Source organism: Ixodes scapularis, unplaced genomic scaffold (assembly GCF_016920785.2).
Source record: "Ixodes scapularis isolate PalLabHiFi unplaced genomic scaffold, ASM1692078v2 PGA_scaffold0__279_contigs__length_252992795, whole genome shotgun sequence".
In the NCBI taxonomy this organism is placed as follows: Eukaryota; Metazoa; Arthropoda; class Arachnida; order Ixodida; family Ixodidae; genus Ixodes; species Ixodes scapularis.
In genome coordinates this window covers 121,787,506-121,809,670 of record NW_024609835.1, presented here as the reverse complement: position 1 = coordinate 121,809,670, position 22,165 = coordinate 121,787,506, and the positions used below count along the sequence as shown (strand labels likewise).

Below are 22,165 nucleotides of genomic sequence, written 5' to 3'. Positions count from 1 at the left end.
CAACCAGCCGTTCATTAGCCAGCTTTCGTCCGCGAAAGCTGCGTATTCAAAAATAAATTTAGACACCTAAAAGCTTTTGGTTTAATGCTTAACTATTGGAAATTTCTAGGTACATATTGTGTTCGTAAAACGTTTTGTGTTTATTTAGACTTTTGTCGTAGTTTAGGCCAAGACAAACGCCTCTCGTCCGTGTCCGAAGAGCCGGCCGCGCCGACAGAAATTGCGCGGTTGTTAGAGCATGTGAAACCAAACATTGCGATCGCACTCGCAGCGTCGGCTGTCGCGCCGATTTTTTTTTCGCACAGTCGCTCCATGTGCAACAGGGTTAAGGCGAAGAGGCGATAAATAATCAACTGAAAAGAAAAGTTTAATCGGCGAACTCGTGCGAAACAAAATAAGGAACGAGCGTCGAGACAGCAGAAAAGCGGGCCGTGATTTGGCGGCGTAACAGGAAGCGAGAGCGAGACTGACTCTACAAGGTCACGGGCAGCTCCTTATCCAGTGTGCGTCGGCATTGCGAAAATTCGGCCGAGAAGGTTCGAGCACCAGGCGCTCCGGTTGAGAATGAACAGGCACTTTCGAAAACAAGAAACAAGGACGAAATTATTAAAGTTACGCCCCGAGTAAAAAGAAACGCGAGACTTCTAAAATTTCGAGACCGAGCGCTGCTTGTTCGGCCCTGCGCGCGACAATATCCGCCCGAAGATTTTTAAAATCGCATATGAAAAGAAATATTGACCACTGTATGCGAATATGTAGGCTTGAATATCGGTTCAAAAAGTCGCATTGCAACTTGTTAAACTCATCATGGAATTCGCTTGCAGCTTCCTCTGACTATCCTCATCATGGCTGTTACCGGCTCCCTTGCCGGCGTGCTTGGAGGCTACGGATACCACGGACGCTACGAGGCTACCAAGGCTACCGAGGCTACGGCGGCTAAAGCGGCTAGGGCGGCTAGGGCGGCTAGAGCGGCCACGGCGGCGACGCCGGCCACAGCGGCTACGCCGGCTACGGCTGCTACGCCGGCGACGGCGGCTAGGGGGGCTAGGGCGGCTAGGGCGGCCACGGCGGCCACGGCGGCCACGGCGGCTACGGCGGCTACGGCGGCCACGGCGGCCACGGCTGCCACGGCAGCTACAGCGGCTACGGCGGCTACAGCGGCCACGGCGGCTACGGCGGCCACGGCTGCCACGGCAGCTACAGCGGCTACGGCGGCTACAGCGGCCACGGCGGCGACGGCGGCTACGGCGGCTACGGCGGCTACGGCGGCTACGGCGGCCACGGCGGCTACAGCGGCCACGGCGGCTACGGCGGCTACAGCGGCTACGGCGGCTAGGGCGGCTGGGTGGCCTGGCGGCTACGGCGGCTACAGGTTCAGAAACTGAAGCAGTCTGGGCCATGGAAGACTGTACAGCGGTTACGGCAGGCTCGTAGACTACAGCGGACAGGGAAACGACTACGCTTGAAATCCAGATAAAAACGCGGGAATAAATAACGTTTCCGTTTCTAACAATGCTTTTGATCCCATTTTACTTACCACTACGCTTCTAGAGTTTACCGATACGGCCGTGCTACGGTTTCAATGAGCAGATTGCCTTATGGAACTTGCAAATTGGCCCTAGGCTACGCACTCCTATAAATAGGATGAACTATTTTTAGTTTTATAACCCAGTGAAAATATCACTGCGCTTTTCTAACTTTTGATATATATAGGATCATCACAGTGACTTTTGATTCAACTCGGTGCCCTTTTTATGGACGCAACTTAACCCAAACTAGACGGCTTGAGTGACGTCTATGCGATATCCATAGGCTGTTGTTACAGAACTTAGACGTCCGCAGGGACATATGTGCTTTAGGAGAATTATTGAGAATTACCTTTTACTCCAGTTGTTTGGCGCCACCTATTGGCAAACTAGAAAGCTTGTTTTCGATGGCTTTCTGAAAAACGTCAAAAATTACGGATTTGCTTTTTTTCTTTTCAATAGACGTAGACACAATATTGAGGACGGTTGAAACACAATATTTGTGGCTACCAGGGCCTTATCGCCACTGGCTGCTGATGTTGCCGCGTAAGCACGTCACGGAACATGGTGAAATTCAATCTGCTACAGATACTCATAACCAAAAAGCACAGGCAAACAAATTCTCTACGAAATTGTTCACTATATATGAAAGCAACATCAATGCAAAAATACGAAATATAAACTCTAGAGATTTGCTTTTGCGTTCGATGTCCAGGCTTCTCGGAGCATTTATTACTTCTTGAAATTAAGTGATCGATCCAACGTTGTGTTTTAGGATCCCGAAGCTAGCATTGGGTACTATGGACGTAACAGCTCTATTTACCTAAAGCCTTGTATCACTTACATACTTGTTTGCAGTATATTGATTTGGTATTCCTGCCATTTTGCAATATAGATTTGTTTTGCCGGATTTACTCGAGCGTTTCGTGAACTGTTTATTAACAAAGCCCGCGCGTGCACTTTCTCGCGCATCAATGTGATTACTAATCAGAGATAATACACCCTGGTGAAACTTTTGCCTTCGCTGATAGAAATAGTGATGGTTATAGTATTCCCGGAATATTTATTTGCTACGTTTCTTACATAGAATGCAATGATTGGTTATGTGTTATTGGTTATAACGTACTTTCCACCACACTAGTAGGTTCAACATTATATATGCTGATTTATAAAAGAAAATGTTGATAAAGACAATTACGTGTATGTGATAACTGCCGGGGGGCTCCGTTAAACAGCCCAGCTAGAGTTTCACTACTACCAAGCTTCCCTTCTGCCCTTTTGAGATCAGGCAGCACATGGCAAGAATATCTTTCCCAGGAAGACACATCCGGATATAAAAAAGTAGTAGATACATGTCGAGATGCGAGCACATTGGAAATCGCGCGTATTCTTCACACCAATGGTGTAACTTAAAAGAAGATCAAGCGGAGGATAGAAGGTCGACAATTTTAATAAAACTAAGAAGTTTATTTGCAATTGCATATCTACGGGGTGTTCTGGAGCGTTATGTAGGCGTTTAACAAAATCGTATAAATAAGCCAGTAAAGAAAGTGCCAGGGAACTTTTCGCAAAGCTCTTCTTAGGTGGTGCATTGATTATACTAAAATTTCGTGAGTGTAGGGTTTTGAGAAAAGAATGCAAGAAAAGAAAGAACTTGTTTTTTCCAGTGCGCGGGAGGAAAACTAAAGCAAACCGTTGGATTGACGTTGTTTCTCACATATGGTACGACATGGTACAAAAACTTGAAAAATTCTTATACGCTAGCACCCTGAAGCAAACCTAGCGGCTATGTAGTTTGCAGCGTCAACCCGACCGTTTGCTTCTGTTTTTATTTTTATTTTCATTTACGGGCACAACAGCATGGTACAGAGCAACGACGGCTAAAGTGACGCCAATACGTGTCATGTATATGCATTGGAGAAACAACCTAGGTGAGTATTCGTGCCTTCATCAAGTTTAATTAATCATTGCATGAAAGAAAAACACAAAATTTAGCTGTCATTCGTCTTCACTTGATTCTGTTTTTGTTATTAAAGTTAACTTTATCTATGACATATTTGCCAAGATATTGATAAAAAAAGCAATACCAAACAAGATTATTATTATGCTAATTTTCCGCTGCTCTAAAGTGCACCTCTTGGGCAGTGCCAATATGGGCTAACCAGCAGGAAACTTTTACGGACATAACAATCTAAGCGTCAAATAAATTACTCGTATATTTCTGCAAGTGAGTTATCGGTTTCATTTTAGAGCAACAATATCTGCAAACTGAAAAGCCAGCACCTGAATGGTAGGTCGAGAACAGTTTTTGTGAAGGTCTTTCCATTTTTCAACCGACATAATTAGAAAGATCTACCGGCGCACACTGAACCTATCTTCTAAAAACACTGAAATTGAACACTGCACCCTGTAAACTTTGTAGGTGGTCAGTAATAAGAAAAACGTAATAGGTAGTGTTGCATCAGAGTGACGTGAGTTTTTTGATACATCAAAACTAAAGTTCCGTATTTTCGGATAAATCCGAGAAAAACACACAGACACATAGAAACACGCACACACACACACACGCACACGCAGGCACACATACACACAGGCAAACACACACAAACGCACACACACGCACGCGCGCACACACACACACTCACGCACGCGCACACCACCCGCACACAGGTATATACAGGGTGATTTTGTTTATTTCGAACAGATTTATTACAAAAATTCGTAAAAGATGCAGTTGGTCCATTATGTTGCTGGGTAATCTTTGCGATGAGATGGCTCATTTACTAAAATTCGTTAATTAACTTTTTTATTAGTGGAAATAGACATATCGTTCTAAAAAGAAACTTAGGGAGCGTCATCGCAAACCACTAAATCTGCGCTTTTCAGAACGACTTGAAACTCGTGGGATACTCGGGGGCGCACCAACGTTACCACTCGTGAAGCGGGCGCTAAGGTAGTAGTGGCGGAACGCGATAATGATCTAATCATCCGCGTTCCGCCCCTGCTAGCTTTGCGCCTGCTTCGCGAGTGGTAACTTTGGCGCGACCCCGAGTTTCCCACGAGCTTCAACTTGTCGCAAAGATGAGCCACCCCCATAATGTACCCCTGGCCGTATAACTCACCTGCACAAACCGTATTAATGCATCTTTTACGAATTTGTTGGAATAAATCTGTTCGAATCAAAAAATCAAAATCACCCGTAATATACAGATATATATTTGGGTTGTGTCATCTCAAATCGCACAGGCTAAAAAAGTACATTTTTAATTTTGACGAAAAAAATATATGTTTTAGAAACATTTCTAAAATCAGGGAGGGCGCAAACCGCATGTTGCCCAGATTTTTTGTTCTCGAGTTACGAAGCGTAGAAGCCGCAGTGGCAGAAACTAGTATCTTTGCCTGCCGTCGCAGGTCGCGTGTTTGACACCCACTGCTGCCGCTACTGTTTTTCCTCCAGAATCGTCGTTTAGGTCGATTTTTGGCCAACTTTGACAGGTCCTTACTTTGCTTTACTTGAGGTAAATTTTCTTTCTTTAGCTGTATAGAAAGCCCAAAGCAAGCCGCTTATATATATATACAATATAATACCATTGTGATATGTTGACGAGCCGCTCCGCCGCCTTCACGTAAACGTTGTGAGAAATAACAAATGTTGAAAGTTTGATGTCGACTTTCTCAAAAGATCAGTTTCGTAAATTTTTATTTTTTAATTTTTTTACATATAATAGTCGACTACAAGACAACATAATCTAGAAATGTAATATTTTGGTTATATGTTCTTTGTTTGAGCCGCAATCGTGTGAATCGTTGTGCTAATTTGACTAAAATACAGCAAATTTACGGGCATTGTGCGCGTGTACGATTTCAAAAATGTCTTTATTTTTTTTTGCGTTTTCAAAAAAGAACGTAAAGTATGCGGATTTGTGATATTCATTGCAATTTAAAACTTGAAATAAGAAAGAATCGACATAAGCGCACCACAAAGCAATGAGTAAAAAGTATATACAAATCAAAAGGCCACGCAACACGTTAAAAATTGTTTCTATATAAAACGGTTCAAATTGAAGAGTGTGGCTACTCATGATCCAGCCTATTACAATTAAATGATAAATTTTCACACTATTCAAATATTGTACATAAATCTTCTGGAAATATGCACCGGTTTTTTTTCTCCTCGCATCTTGCAGATCGCCGATGGTTGACTGCACAGTTGTTGCACCTCAGTAATGTATAAAAGCGCGCACAGAACCAGTAAAAAACACAAAAAAAACATTTATATCACATTTTCCAAAGGCAGTGCACTCTTTTACTAGTTCGACGTAACTGTGAATCATTCTTCGCACTGTGTAGGAGCTACGCAATCTACGGTTGCAGTTTTAAACATGCCGGCACGCACCCATTGATGATCTTCTAAATTTTAAACACGAAGCGGTACGTGTTGGCTTTGACACGTGTATGTAGCACTCTGGGCTTTCGCAAATCTTTTCTATAGGGCAACGTTCAGGGCGCCTTCCTACAGTGTCTTCCTCCACACGTGTAAGCATCGGATAACCCCTTGGTGGGTTTACCTTCTCCTACTCTTTTTCTTGAGCCCCGGAATCGCGTGGGCTTCTCTTTGACAATTGAGAGTAGAACGATCCCTTCGACTTTCGGTCTGAGTGCCTCAACGAAGCTTTGCGCGTTTGTTATAGAGTACAATTCTGTAGTTGTCAAGTTATACATGAATGCCCGGTGCTTGAGCGCGCTACCCACTCCATCACGCGAGCTTTTCCAGTGCCCTGATGTGGAGAACATCTACTTGGTGTCGACATTCCTTTTCTTGAATTCGGACACCTGGTGGGTCTTTTTTAAGCGGCTTGGAGCACCGTCTGAAATATAACCGAGTTTCGTAATATAGGCAATACTTCCTCCAGCCGCCCTTCAACAACGTCAAGCGTAAAAAGTGCATGGGCCGAGTCATGAACGATCTCGTCGCTCACTACGCCGACGCTTAACGTTCCCTCTTCGGTCGTAGCCTGGCAGGTAAAGATGGAAACCATCTTGCTCTTCCAGTGATGTCCTTGCACCGCGCTCTGGATCATGACACTCCAGTTTTCAGCAAAATCGAAGTGCGAGATGACGGCACGTGACTTCACATGCGCTTTCTCGAGCCATATGGCTCTTCGCTGGGCGCGTCTGATGAAGACGTGAGAAATGTATTTTTTTTCTGTCCACTTCTGAAACTCGTTAAAAAAAAAAACAAAAAAACCATCACATCGAAATCTTTTTTTTTTATCAAATCCCCACCACACTCTTACAAGGCAAGCTCCAGTACGTCTTCGAGTTCGAGTTCGAGTCCTAGCTTAGTCAGCGATGCGTGATTCCTCTTCAAACACACTTTACATTCTAGCAAGAAGCAGTCTTCAAAAATGTAAACATAAATAAAAATATTTTTTCGAAATCGTAGAGGCGCACATGCCTGTAAGGTTGCTGTATTTAAGTTAAATAAACGCAGATTTCACACGATTGCGGCTCAAATAGAATACATACAAGAACATTACATTTCTAGATTTCTTTTAAGTAGGCGAATATTATATCTAAAAAAATAAAAATGTACGAAAATGGGGTTTTTGAAAAAATCGACTTCAAACTTTCAACTTTTGTTATTTTTCACAATGTTTACGTTAAGGTGGCGTAGCGGCTAGTAAACGGATCATAATGCGATTATTATAGCTATAATATGGGGTTGCTCCGAGCTTTCTATAGAGATAAAGAAAGAAAATTTACCTTAAATACAGACAAAGTAAGGACCTGTCAAAGTTGACCAAAAATCGATGGCAGCAGTGGCATAATGGCAACAGGGGGTGTCAAACATGCGACTTGTGACGGCAGGCGAAAGTACCAGCTTCTGCAACTGTAATTTCTACGCTTCGTAACTCGAGAAAGAAAAATCTTGGTAACATGCGGTTTGTGCTCTCCTTCATTAAAGAAATGCCACCCAAAACATTTTTTTTCGTCAAAATTAAAAATAAAATTAGATTTTTTTAGTCTGCCCGATTTGAGATGAAACCACCCTTTTATATGTACCGTTTTTTTTAAACATATTTGTTTAGAAAAAAAAAACGTGAAAGTTCCATTTATGCGTTTTGTGCAGGTGAGTTTTACGGCCAGGGCGACATAGAATAGGGGGCTATTCGTAACTATATGTCGGCTAAATGTTTAAAGTTCGTGCATTAAGTTTTTAATTAATGAAAATAGTCATATGGTTCCAAATAGACGCTTGCTGAGCGTCATCGAAAACCACTAAATCGACTCTTTTTGTGAACATAAAAGACGGGCAGAATTTTACGGCGTTCTCAAAAAGCGCCCAGTTTGGACGCGTTTCAAGGTTTGGGTTTTTATCGAAGCGAGTTTTACGGCCGCGGTCTTGTTCCCTGGTGGTCGCGGCGCGAAGCCGCCCGCCCCCTCGGCTCCCTCGTAGGACCGGGGGAAGTAGGGCGTACGTGCGTTGCGTTTCTCAGCCACTGGGGAGCAGGACCGCGGCCTCAGAGATGGGCTACGATAAGAAACCTAAACCTAGAAACGCGTCTAAATAAAGCGTTTCTACAGAACGCCATAAAATGCTCCACCTACGTTATATCTATGGTTCGGAGGTTTTGGTTTAAACCGATAAAAACCTATAATAGTACGCCGGATACACCTTCAGAAATGCTGTTTTAACCTAAAAAAGGTCAGTTTTTAGGCTCGGTGTTTTCGATTTAAATTGATAAAAACCGATAAAAGTACGTCGAATCCATTTTATAAAATTCAGTTTTAACCGAAAAAGGTCACCCTTGACCTTCGGTCAAAGTTACCTTTTCCGTGGCGAAAAGGTGACTTTGCGGAGCCGTGGCGAAAATGTGGAACGACAGTGTCTATCGAAACGTGTCCGAATGTATGGGATACACGGAAGCCGTCACGACGTTTTGGTTTGATGTGCGCATCGTCGATCGGAACGTGAAGTCCGCAATGCCCCGTGACTTCGCCATGTACGAGCGTGTTTTCAAACTCGTTGTAAGGAAGACTGCCTTGATGTAAGCTCTGCATGTTGTGTTGTGCTTGAAGATGTCGCACCGTGACTCGTTTGGCGGTCACAATTGGTTGATTGGCCGATTGTTGCTCAGGCAGAGCTTCATCTCCTCAGCCTGCCAGTGTTCAGTGTTAGCGTTGAGAGGGCATTCTCAAAGCAGAGAGTCACATAAACAAGAAAGAAAGAGTTCAGATCACCGAGGAGAACCTGGGAAAGTACATGTGTGTGTACTATAATAAGATCACGCAATCCTGGTGTACAGAATGTTAAGTTCCGCGTTGTTGGGCATAGGCTTCATATCTGACTTGTTCGTTCTTCTGCGTTTTTTTTCTTGTTTCTTTTACAGTTGCACACATTTGCTAAATAATGTGTCCATTTGTTTCCCAATGTAAATGTGATTGGTGTTTATTTTATATTCACCGAGAAAAGCCGATAAACTTTTGTGGGCATAAATATTCGCCGAACAAAACCGAAAATTGAATTTTAAAATAAACACCGGAAAAAGAATGCCGAATTTCGAAAAACAGAAACCGAAAACGCGGAACCCTAGTTAATTATACCTTTATAAAAATTTGATTTAGTGGTTTTCGATGACGCTCATCAAGCTTCTATTTGGAACCATATGTCTACTTTCATTATTTGAAAAGTTAATAATGAATTATAAATAATTAGCCGACTGATCGTTACGACTAGCCCCCTATATTATGTCCCCCTGGCCAGATAACGCACCTGCGCAAAGCGTATAAATATAACATTCACGACTTTTTTAAGCAAATTTGTTAAGTAAAAGAAAACCCCGTTATATATATATATATATATATATATATATATATATATATATATATATATATATATATAAACGAATATGTGCAGATGAATGAACCATACTTGATCCAATGAATCAAAGAATCGAAGTTTTCAGGAACCCGCCGAAAGCCAAAAAACGGCGGAGCCATTTTTTGGCTTCCGCCGTTTTTTGGCTTTCGGCGCGTTCCTGTAAACTTTGATTCTTTGATTCATTGGATTAAGTACGGTTCATTCATCTGCACATATTCGTTTATATCCTCCTCGGAGACCACGTACGATGGTGTGAAGTGCCCGTGTTGTATATATATATATATATAAACGAAAGCTCGAAACAAATACCGGTTTCTAAATTGTATGCCAAACAGAGAGAGAAGGAAATCCCAGATTCACCAGCTCTTCCTGAAGCACAACACGGCCGTTCTTTCGAGCGCGTCGGTAGAACGACTCTTCAGCGTCGCCGAAAATGTATTCTCGAGGAAGCGGTGGGCATAACTGTTTAAAACCTTGAGATGCACCGAGGGTTCTCTTTTCGTTTTATTTCAGTTATGCTCACCACCTTCGGCCGCCCTCCACTATACCCGTTATATATATTTCTCTCAACTTCTCTACTACGGCATATCAGAACATCAACATACTCAAGGACTGCTCTCTAATTTCGCATTACAGAGATGCGTAAACGCTGCCATTTGTTTTCGATAATGAGTAACGTATTTAGTTCTTTAAAAAAGGGAAAGAGTAATAACGTACTTAGTCACTTTTAAGGCCGAGTAACGAGTAAAGGCATTTCATTGCTTTTGAGGAGTAGCGTGTACAGCAACGTACAACGAGCCTCGTTTGAATTCTAATTTGAGTAGGCGTCAATTGGGCGACAAAGGCATATGCCAACCCGAAAAACAACTAAACAGTATGATAGTATAGAAGCGCTTATCTCTGAACATGTCAGTCGAACTCTACAGCTTTGAATGTTCTTCACCTTGAGAACACAACAACGTTTGTTGGTTGAACCTTGTAGAATCATGTGCAGACCGGATGTAAACCCGGGGTTAGCCAATGGGGGGAAAGGCACAGAACCCGTTGTTAACATAGAACTTTAGAAATAGAGAGAACAAAAAGAGAAAGGGGAATCCCAGATTCACCAGATCTTCCTGAAGCACAACACGGCGTTCCTTCGAGCGCGACAGTAAAACGACTCTTCAACGTCGCCGGAAATGTCTTCTCATGGAAGCGGGAAAACGTAACTGATGCAAACTTCGAGATGCAGGTACTGCTTAAATTAAACTACTACTGAAAAGAAAACAATAAACTATGAAACAAAAGCAGTTGTGTTTATGGTAGTCAAAGTAACGAGAAAAGGAACTCGCTACTTTTAATGTGAAGTAATTCGATCCCTCTGAGAATCAGTAGCCAGCAAAGTTACTTTTTTGGGGTAACGTGTACATGTCTGCATAAAACGCGAATCAGTTTGAATTTTGATATTTCTTTGAAAACTTTTTATTCCACGAGTTGTCCCAGAAAGCGTGTCATGGATATTTTATTGAAATTCTCTGATTATATGGAACCATTTTTTTAGCAAATTACCAAACAAATATTAGTAGTTTTAAACAAGTTTACCTTCTCATTGTTCCGTATGCGTGGAGGATGCAGAGTTAGAAAAAGCTGAAATTCAGTGCTAGGGCTGTCGGTACATAAAAAAAATATCCTGTTTCCCCCAAGGACTCAGTCATTCGGCATAAAGTTTTGAATGGAAGTATCTATAATCTTTTAATTTTTAAGAAACAATTTAATACCATTGCAGCACGTGGTTAAAGTCGTTTTGGAGGGCAGATCGGTCCGATACGTTAGTGATTGAATGGTAGATGACGCAGTCATCTGCAAACATGCGAATAAAACAGGACACATGTTGCGGTAAATTATTAATATACAATGGAAATAAAAGCGGACCGAGAACAGACCCTTGGGGGACGCCCGATGTGAATGGGATGAAATTAGAGGACTGGTTATTAACTAGGACAGATTGGGAGCGGTTGTTGAGAAATTCTTTAATTCATCTTAAGATATCATGGTCTAAGTTTAACTGATCAAGTTTTAGTAGCAAGCGCTTATGAGGTACTTTGTCAAATGCTTCTGAAAAATAAAAAAAGAAATGGCATCAGTTGTATGTTAGAGCCGAGATTAATGTGCAGATCACGAATGAAGGGGGCCAACTGAGTTTCGCGGGAAAATCCTCCGCAAAAGCCGTACTGCGAAGAATGAAATATGTTGATCAAATCCAGAAAATGCATGACTTGAGAGAAATTGAAGTGATCCATGATTTTGCAAGGCACGCTCATATGAGAGTAGGGCGGTAGTGTTATGGGGATCCTTTATTAACTGATTTGTCGGTGGGAACGACCTTTCCCATCTTCCAGTCTTCCGGTATGTTACCTGTTGAAAGGGACTGAGAAAATTACAAGCACATATATGCTGCAGAAATGTGCTTAGTATTTTTTTAGAAATTTGGAATTGATTGCGTCTACGCCGGTTGAGGATGACAGTTTCATTTTATGGATTACTGACGCAATACCATCAGCAAAACAAGTGACGGGAGACATTGGACACTCGCTGTTAGTAGGTAACAGCGTAAATGATACATCAGATTCTGCAGTGAAAACTAATGAAAACGCGGTGTTGAAACCATTTGCAGATTCAGCATCATGCACAAGTTCGCTCGATTCATTGGTAATGGTAACAGTATGCTTTTTCTGAGGGCTTATCACTTCCCAGACTTTGAGGGCGTTTTTAATTAGCATGTTTGGTAAGTCCACGTGGAAAAGAAGAGTACTTGGCGTTTCGGATTGCGGTTAAATATGCATCCCCAGCCGCGTAGTACTTTCCTATGCACTAGGCCCAGTCGTCAGCTTGGCTGAGCAGGAAAGACGTTTTTTTTTCTATTTTTTAAAATCTTTTGAGGGTTTTAGTGAACCACGGTTTTTGTTGAACTGCATGAAAACAGAACAAGGGGATGAAATTATTTGTTAGTACGTTTAACTTATTTTTAAAAATCAACCAAATTCCATAAATTGACCAGTTGTGAAATGTCGCCTCAAAAACTGAAAAGAAGGTGTTCTGCTCGTTATTAATAGTTTCCTTTATCGTACAGGCGAATTTTGTTTTTGGTGTGACGTTTTGCCGGGGTAAGCTCAAAAGAGCATCAATAACTTTGTGGTAGCTAATGTTTCGAAGGTAGTTTTATGAATGATAGACTGTCAGGGTGATTGACTAATATAAGATCTAAAATATTGGCAGATTCGCAAGCGACGCGCGTAGGCTCTTTTAGCATCTGAGTGAGATTAAAATTGAGACAAACCTCAATGAATGTTCTGGCTTCTGAGTTGCTTGCAGTTAAGGACGATGGGTCAATCCAATTAATATTAGGAAGATTCAAGTCACCAAAAAGAAGAATTTGTGGATTTGAGTACTCTACAGAAAGTTGACATTGTTGGTCGTTTAGTTTACGGAAAAGGTAGGTACTATATTTTGGTGGTCTGCAGCTGATGCCCAGTACAACTTTTTGCGGAGAAGCCCGACAGATGAGCCGCAATGCTTCAATATTAGATGGAATGGTAATGAGAGAATAGGACTAGCGGCTGGCTAACGGCGATGAGTACAGCTCCATCTCATGCGCCTTCACGATCATTTCGAACAAGCTGAAAATTTGGCAAGTCAGCTACGACTTAAGAATCAGTGACGTCGGCAGTTAACCATGTTTCAGTTAGTACAAATATATTGCTGCCAGACAACGACACGAGATTAGATACAAGATCCCGTTTCGAAAGGAAGCTCCGTATGTTGGTGAAGATAACAAATAAGGAAGTATTTACAGGACGGGTGGATTGAGGGCGGTTTATTTGTCGCCGATAAATTGGTGATTGTTGTGAAATTTCTTTTACAGTTTCTGACAGCTCGTCAAACTTATAACGTTGCTTGCCAATGACTAGTGTTTTGCAGCGTAACTATAGCCAGCCGGCAACAGCCAGGCGGCGCCAGTAGAGCGAGAGCCCAAAGGTATACCCTGTCTCGTTGTAACTTGGCAAAGGGTGAACAATAAGCCGTACACATTGCGTGCCGAAGTCTTCGAAATGCGCGACGTATACGAGCGCAACGCACACATATTGGAGCATGACGCAGCGAAAAGCCTGATACTTCTTCGGAGTAGAGGCGCGCTCCGCGGTGATACGCAGTCACGTTCCCATTGGCCCGCCAGGGCCGTAGCTTCTGCTGTACTGGCACGTTACGCGATCACGGCTGCCTGGGATACCCAGTATTTCTTGCTTCAGACACTAGGCTAAGCGGCGCCGCCAGAGTAAAAGCTCACGTTTTAACAATGCAGCCGCACTCCCTGGGATATCCAATATTTTTTGCTTCAGTCGATAGATGGCGCCAAACCAAACAGCATTGCAGGTTGCCTATAATGGGGCTTCCTTTTTTAAAGAATGTAACTGCTTGCTTCTGGGCGTTTTGGACGAGTCGCGAGAAATCTTCAACAATGCTAAAGTCGGCGCTCTTTACTCCGTCGGTCGTTCGAAAGAATAGCCGCCTTAGTTTTAGAGAACCTTAGTTTCACGATTAATGGGCGACAGCGTCCGTTGGTGTGATGGCCGAGACGGTGAGCTCGCTCTATATCTCTAGGTTCAAGGGTAACATAGAGGTGATCAGAACATAACTGAATCACTTTCTCTTCGGACTAAACAGAAGTCTTATGTTGGACGGGGTCAAGAACAACCTAAATTAATAAATGATTTCTACGTGAATGATTGCACACATTGTCCATTGGGACGTTCATAACGAAGACCATAAGGGTTCTTTCAGTGGTATCAGCCCGTGCCGTCTCAAGATCAGATTGCAAGGTTTCAACTTTTTCTTGTAATGAACCTCGAGTTCGGGCATTCGCGAATTCTGATTTGCTATATTTCTGTCCGTGGTTTGCAGTTGGGCTTTGAGGTGTTGTACCGCAGAAATTACCTGAGCTTGCCCGACAGACAGCTTTTTTAATTCAGCAAGTATAGCTTCGGTAGTTTGGCCTCTATGTCGCCGGACAACAACATTACCGACAAGGAATCCAGGGCTTCAACACGCTCAGCGGCAATAGAAACACAATACTACGGGCTCGGCAGCTGTACGAGAAAGTAATCACTTGATTTTTTGGACGAAATAGCCCACAGTTTACTAACCTGCATAGCGAAAGCGAGTGGATTAATAGACTGTGTCGCAGCACAGTCACCGAGCCCACAGAGCCACGCGGGAAGCTGTCGCAGCTTTATAGCTGACATGGCGCGGTGGTCGATGATGATGGCGCTCTTTGTGGTGGGTCGAGGAGAGATATGTACATTTTACCCCAAAAAAGTAAGTAAATAAATACCGTTACACGTCACTCGTTCAAAAAATAACTAAATACGTTACTCTTTGCCGAAAGTAGTAACTAGGTAGAAGTAACTCGGTACTTGTAACGGATTACGTACAAGCCTAGCCGAAGGTGTAGTTTCCACTCGAAAGAGTTGACACACGTTCCGTCACGCAGTGGGAGGGCAGATGGCAGTCACCGGTATCGCGGCCATAGCACGTAAGCACACATTCTAAGGTGACCATCGGGCAGGCAAACAGTAAGCCAGGAAGCAGCACACGGGTGATGACGGAGGAAAACACGTGCATAGCGAAAGCGATTGGATTAGTTAACTGTGTCGCAACACAACCACTGAGCCTACCATGCAGGTGTGCATTTTAATTACATTTTAACTACTAGAGAATACGTTTAAGAGTAAAGGACTTCGAGGAAGTTTTGTTTTGAAATCTGCATGGGGTAAATCCAAGCTGAAATCAAAGCACGTCCGCAACTTTTTTATAATCTTTATTGTAAATTTACGTTCGCGTGGTTGAATACGAAGACATCTTGCCGCGTACCGCCAGGGTTATTTTTCTATATAAAAGAACTCAAGCGCGCCGAAAGCACACGCACACTACCAGACTTCAGCCAAGAGCCTCCAAAGAGATCAACCTATTGAAAACCATGAAGACTCTGGTAAGAGGCACCAGTTTTTTTATAGGCTGCTTTCTAACTTATATACGGTGTTTTAAACTCATTTATTTATTGATCGAACAGTTTTCTATTATTTTTGGACGACCCGTTTTTGCATACACGAGAAAACGTGTCGTTTTCACATGTATCTGTGTGTGTATGTATGCGCGTCGACGATCACATATACTGAATGGGACATTCAGCATAAAAGATTTAGAAAGATACTGAATTACAACGTAGACTCGCCACTTCAATCTGTTATTTACGTTTTAAAAGGTTCTAAATACACTAATTGGCGAAGAATGTTCGTAAAGTAGGCGTAAAAATACACATGCCATGTCGCAATTTATAGACATTGAGAGCCTCAAAACGCCATATTGAATTTCGGCTCTTACTTATATGTAAGGGATTAAACTATGTACGTTCTTATATTTCATACTTGCTTAGGATGAGAGTTGAGATATTCTTATAAAAACATTTAATCTAAAAATTACTATATGTTTGCTTATAGCAATAGACCGACACGCGGAGCGGCTCTGTTTACCAACACGGCCAGAAGGCCGCGCATGCGCGGTAGCTATGTGGGCAAAAGCAGCCCGGCTCTCCGTGTTTTCGCCATTGCGCTCTATGGCGTGCGCTCGTTGTTGACGTTGTAGGGACGCTTGTACCTTTATTTGTGCGTCGTATTTCCTCCCAACGTATGTCGTATGCTATGCCCGACTATTTGAGCTCGTTGCCCGAGCCTGAACGGCAGCGGTATCGAAACAAACTGTGCGTGGACGGCGTTGACTTCGAGGATCCGTACGCCGCATAAACAAGACCTGCTGGACTTCCGATATGAAGTTGCCGCCACCGACGTCGATGGTTCACGTCGTCGTTTATTTAGTTTTTTCGCCAAGCCAGTTCACGGCCGACACGGTGCAGGCGTACACGTTTCTCGAGGCCTACGATTACTTCGAGTTGGTTTCCGCACTGCCGGCGGGAGCCTGTGGGTCCGCGGAAGTGTGTGTATTCATTAATTGATTAAATACACACAGCGTCTTCAAGTCAAGGTATATTTTTCCTGCCCTCATGACCACAAGGCATGAGAAGCAGTAACGCTTTGTCCGTTCTGCAGTCTTGGCGGTTACAGGTTACAAGTAACGGCGTTGTTGGTAACGCGTTACTTTTTTCAGTAACGTAGTAACCCACTCGTTACGTTTTCGACACAGTAACGGGTAACGTACTTATGTTACTATTTCAAGTAACGTAGTTACTTTACTCGTTACTACTTCCTAAGTCTTAAAGAAATTACACTTCAAGTTTTTACGTGTTTTAGGCGTCAAGCCATGATTTTCTGTGCGTTTTTTCTCGTAAGTAGTTAGGTGAAACCATAAAAAGAGATAAGGTAATCATGTTCAGTTTCTGCATGAACATAATGTTTCTTGATATATTACCTGTATCGTCAAAACCGTAAAATGTGTTAAATCATAAATTAAAAAAGTAACGCAGAATCAGAAATAACGTGCGTTACTTTTTATCGGTAGCGGTAACGCGTTCCTTTTAATTTTAGGTAACGTAGCTCAGTAACGCGTACCTTTTATTTGCAAGTAACGAGTAACGTATTTCGTTACTTTTTTTCGGTAACGCCTACAACACTGCCGTTCTGTCGCCGTTCCCCTTCTGCTGGGTAGCACAGGCGTAGCGAGCCTCCGACGAGCGCTTGGCCGGTGCTTTGTGCGCAAACATCGTGGGAACAAAATCCGCGTGGTCTCGATCAGACAACGGTTTCCCTGCACATAAGCAAGCCTCGGGACGGAGATTGAAATGGAAGCCGCACTTGCCTTCAAGAAAGTGTTTGCCGCACAAACGGTCGTTCGCGCGAGGCGACCATACTTTTCGATCCACGGATATTAATCACCTTCTATGCCTTTCAGAGTCTGCCGGGAACTTGTGGGAACTCACTCTGCTGCTTTTCTTGTACATTTTGGCGCAATTAACGGCAACAAAGCTTCGCGGCATGCTGAAATGCTATGACGCCCATGCGAAACGTGCGCGCTTTTGCCCACACCCCCCGGCTACGGCGCGATCGCAGCGCCGCCGCAGCTCCGTGACGTCAAGCCCGCGTGTCGGTCTATAGGGAACCGTATAATATTTTTTTATTTAGACGTGATGGGAGACCGCGGGAATAAATCTAACAAAACACAATACGCTCTCACAAGCAGCATAAAACATTAGAATGAGATCAATCTTAATCCTCTCGTCTTCGGTGAGTGGATGATGGCATAGCATCTTTACTCGATACAAGAATGTCGAGTAACTCATTGCAAAATAACAAACAAGATTGTTAAAACCGGATCACTTCCTTTAGTTATTTTTTTTTTAAAGTTGAAGGTAGACAAGATACATTTCTCATTAAATATAGGTACGATTCCGTTTTTCTGAGTTTAGTTCTCGTGAAAGTACGAGGTTGTTTTTCGAAGTTTATTTTCCACCTGAAAAGTCGTGGCTTATCAGAGTTTATTTTTGTTAGTTTTTAAATTATCTAAACTTTAGAGTTTAATTTTAATTTTTGCCAATTTATCAACATCTAACATGAAAATTAAGAGTTAGGACACAAACGTACCCTACATTCATCGGAAATCACCTTTATCGAACGCTATTTAGTCAGCTGCATTTGGCATTGGCACATTGCTATCACCAATGCTAACTATCCCATGACAAATATAGCAAAAAAGTGTTGCTTCATTAACAGTCCATTCTTTGAAATAACTAAACTCCTGGACGTAATCGCTGGGAAGTATGGAAGCTTCAGCTGCACTGTCCCTCTATTGAAATATGCGGGTTCACAGCTACCCCCTTCGAAAAACACTACCCCTCGTTCCTCTAAGGAGCACACAAATAGTGTGGCCCAGACTAGAAACCTAAACAATGGCTTTGGTCGTAACCAAGACAACGACCGTCGACGAGCTAAAAGGTAAACCCATTTTGGTCAGTGGTCCGAGACTGCAAAGGAAACTAACACGCCCCCTCTCAGGACCAGTCACCTTGTGATTCTATAAAATGTGGTTGTAAAATACCGCTTTTTTATTTTTACATTTTGGTCGTGACCTCTTATTTCGGAGTTTTTCTTGACGGCAATTTTACGGCGAGTGTTTTTCGGATTTGTTCCGGATTTATCCGATAACATAACACGGAACCCTAGTTTTAGAAAAACGCATGAAAAATTAACTCTTAAATATTTTCGCGCGCGTCGACCATCTCATCAGAGAGTTCAAAACCTAAAAGAAAAAGTTCACATAAAAGTATATGGTATGAAGTGGGATCTGCTTGGTCATGTGCACGCGGACCTTTTAACGTGTATTGATAACCATTCGCTAAAGTGCTAGCTGGTGGTTATCAGTGTTTTTGCACACGTTCCTTGAAAACGGGAATAAAATCACGTTCCTCGTTCCTTCTCAATCGTGGAACGGGTTTCTGTTATAAGTTCCACGAGTTCGCAAGGAACACCCTACCGTCACATTTGTAAGATTGTAACGTGTTGTTAAATGAACGGCACATTTGTGTATTTAAATAAAATCTTGTGCTGGATAATTCATAGATAAAATGAATCAATCAAGTGAAAATATTGATATCGAACTACGTGTCGAGTCGCCACGGTTACATTTGTTCCCGTTTTTTGTTTTCGACAATCCCTCGGAGGTTGAAATGGACGATCATAAAAGGCCTAAATGCCTAATAAAGTAAGGTAAATTTGCAGTTAAATATATAAATAAACGAGAAACGCCGTTCGTCCTGCCGTTTTCTTGAAAACGCCACGAGTTCTCGTTCAACTTCCACCGATGCAAGATGGAACGGCGGCGTTGCTTCCTAGAAGAACGCGGTTCCGTACACAACTGGTGAATTTTAGATACACAGTAAAACAGCGCAAAGAAGACAGGGGCAAGAAAGTACACAGTGGAGGTGTTCCTTCTGTCTATTTTCTTGTTTGTGTCCATTTTGCGCTATTTCATATGTACCTCATTGTTAATTATTCGTGAATATTAACGCGGAGTAAAGGCTGTTTCACATGCTGCGATTCTCGTCCAACATTGGTGCGATTTCAAGTAAATGTACGATTAAAATTGCAGTCGCACTGTCGCAGGAGCTTTGCGACTAATTTCCACCAAGTGGGTATTTTGTCGCAGAGTCGGTGCGATCGCTCCCTCGTAAAACAGCCGTTCATTAGCCAGGTTTCGTCCGCAGAAGCTGCGAGTTCGAAAATAAAATTAGACACCTAAAATCTTTTGGTTTAATGCTTAATTATTAGAAATTTCTAGTTACATTTTTATTCGTAAGACATTGGTGTTTATTTAGACTTTTTTGTTGTATTTTAGGCAAAGTCGAACGCGTGTCGTCCATGTCCGAAGGGCCGGCCGCGCTGACAGAAGCGCGCGGTTGTTGGAGCGTGGGAAACTAAACATCGCGATTGCACTCGCTGCGTCGGCTGTCGCGCCGATTTTTTTTCGCACAGTCGCTCCATGTGAAACAGGTTTAAGGTGAATAGGCGATAAATATTGAACTGAAAAGAAAGGCTTAATCGGCGAACTTGTGCCAAACAAAATAAAGGACGAGCGTCAATACAGCAGAAAAGCGGGCCGTGATTTGGCGGCGTAACAGGAAGCGAGAGCAAGACTGACTCTACAAGGTCACGGGCAACTCCTTATCCAGTGTGGGTCGGCATCGCAAAAATTTGGCCCAGAAGGATTGAGCACCAGGCGTTCGGGTTGAGAATGAACAGGCACTTTCGAGAACAAGAAACGTGAGTCTTCTAGAATTCTGTGACCGAGCGCTGCTTCTTCGGCCCTGAGCGAGACAATATCCGCCCGAAGATTTTTTTTTCGATCGCCTATGAAAACAAATATCGGCCAGTGTATACAAATATGTAGACTTGAATGTCGGTTTAAAAACGTCGCATTGCAACGTGTTAAACTCATAATGGTATTCGCTTGCAGCTTCCTCTGACTATCCTCATCATGGCTGTTGCCGGGGCCCTCGCCGGCGTGCTCGGAGGCCACGGATACGACGGACGCTACGAGGCTACCAATACTACCGAGGCTACGGCGGCTAGAGCGGCTAGAGCGGCTAGGGCGGCTACGGCGGCTACGGCGGCCACGCCAGCTACGGCGGCTACGGCGGCTACGGCGGCTACGGCGGCTACGGCGGCTAGGGCGGCCAGGGCGGCTAGAGCGGCCACGGCGGCCACGGCGGCCACGGCGGCTACAGCGGCAACGCCGGCTACGGCGGCTACGGCGGCTAGGGCAGCTAGGGCGGCTAGAGCGGCTACGGCGGCGACGGCGGCCACGGCGGCTACAGCGGCTACGCCGGCTACGGCGGCTACGGCGGCTAGGGCGGCTAGGGCGGCTAGAGCGGCTACGGCGGCCACGGCGGCCACGGCGGCTACAGCGGCAACGCCGGCTACGGCGGCCACGGCGGCTAGGGCGGCTAGAGCGGCTACGGCGGCCACGGCGGCTACAGCGGCTACGCCGGCTACGGCGGCTACGGCGGCTAGGGCGGCTAGGGTGGCTCGAGCGGCTACGGCGGCCACGGCGGCCACGGCGGCCACGGCGGCCACGGCAGCTACGGCGGCCACGGCAGCTACGCCGGCTACGGCGGCTACGGCGGCTAGGGCGGCTAGAGCGGCTACGGCGGCTACGGCGGCCACCGCTGCCACGGCGGCTACAGCGGCTACGCCCGCAACGGCGGCTACGGCGGCTGCGTAAGGCGGCTACGGCGGATACGGGCTCGGGTAAGCAGTCTGAAGTGCTGGAGGACTGCACTGAGGATACGGCGGGTTCGGACCCTACGGCGGGTACTGAAGCTTCTACGGTTGGAATCCAGATGAAAACGCGGAAATAAATAACGTCTCCGTTTCTAGCAATGCTTTTGATTTCATTTTACTCACCACTACGCTTCTAGAGTTTACCGATACGGCCGTGCTACGGTTTCAATGAGCAGATTGCCTTATGGAACTTGCAAATTGGCCTTGCAAATTGGCCCTTAGGCCACGCACTCCCATAAATACGATGTAACTATTTTTAGTTATATAACCCCGTGAGAATATTCCTGCAGTTTTTCAGCTGTCGATAGCATCATCACAATGACCTTTGATTCAACTCGGTGTTCTTCTTATGGACGCAACTTTACCCAAATCAGACGGCTCGAGTGACGCCTATGGGATAACCAGAGGATGTTGTAACGTAACTTAAACGTCCGCAGGGGCACATGTGCTTTAGGAGACTGATTAAGAAGGACCTTTTACTCTAGTTCTTCGGCGCCACATATTTGCTTGTTTTCGATGGCTTTCGGAAAAACCTAAACGATCACGCATCTGCTTTATTTATGGGCGAAGCTCCTTAGGTTCTAGCCTTGTCCGTCCGACCGCCCGTCCGTTCGACAGGCATTCGTGCTCACATAAAGAGAAAAAATGTTTGCGCAGTCGACAGGATTCGAACCTGTGCGGGAAGACCCCAATGGATTTCTCGTTCATCGCCTTAACCACTCGGCCACGACTGCGGGACGAGTAGGGGGCTCTGAGATGTGGTATGAACTCCAGAGCTGGGGTTTCTGTCATGGATGAAACGTTGCATGTAGCCGCTCTACGTCTATACAGGAGAGGGCGCTGCGGTCAAATGCGGATATAATCACGTTAAGCTTTGCATGCATTGGCTCTACGTTTATAGACGAGAGGGCGCTGCGGTCAAATGCTCAACT

General features: G+C 44.2%; 1 protein-coding gene across 1 annotated transcript; it reads left to right on the top strand.

The window, feature by feature from the left end:
* The first annotated feature begins 14,014 nt into the window (after positions 1-14,014).
* Positions 14,015-21,280, top strand: LOC115309890 (ice-structuring glycoprotein-like). Its single transcript, XM_042292870.1, has 3 exons — positions 14,015-14,026; positions 20,407-20,448; positions 20,491-21,280. The coding sequence occupies exons 1-3, from the start codon at positions 14,015-14,017 to the stop codon at positions 21,172-21,174; spliced, it is 738 nt and encodes a 245-aa protein (XP_042148804.1). The 3' UTR covers positions 21,175-21,280.
* The last annotated feature ends 885 nt before the right edge of the window (positions 21,281-22,165 follow it).

Coding starts and splice junctions, on each gene's coding strand:
- LOC115309890 (XM_042292870.1), top strand. Junction 20,449..20,490: donor TGGCTGTTGCCGGGGCCCTC/GCCGGCGTGCTC, acceptor GGACGCTACGAG/GCTACCAATACTACCGAGGC.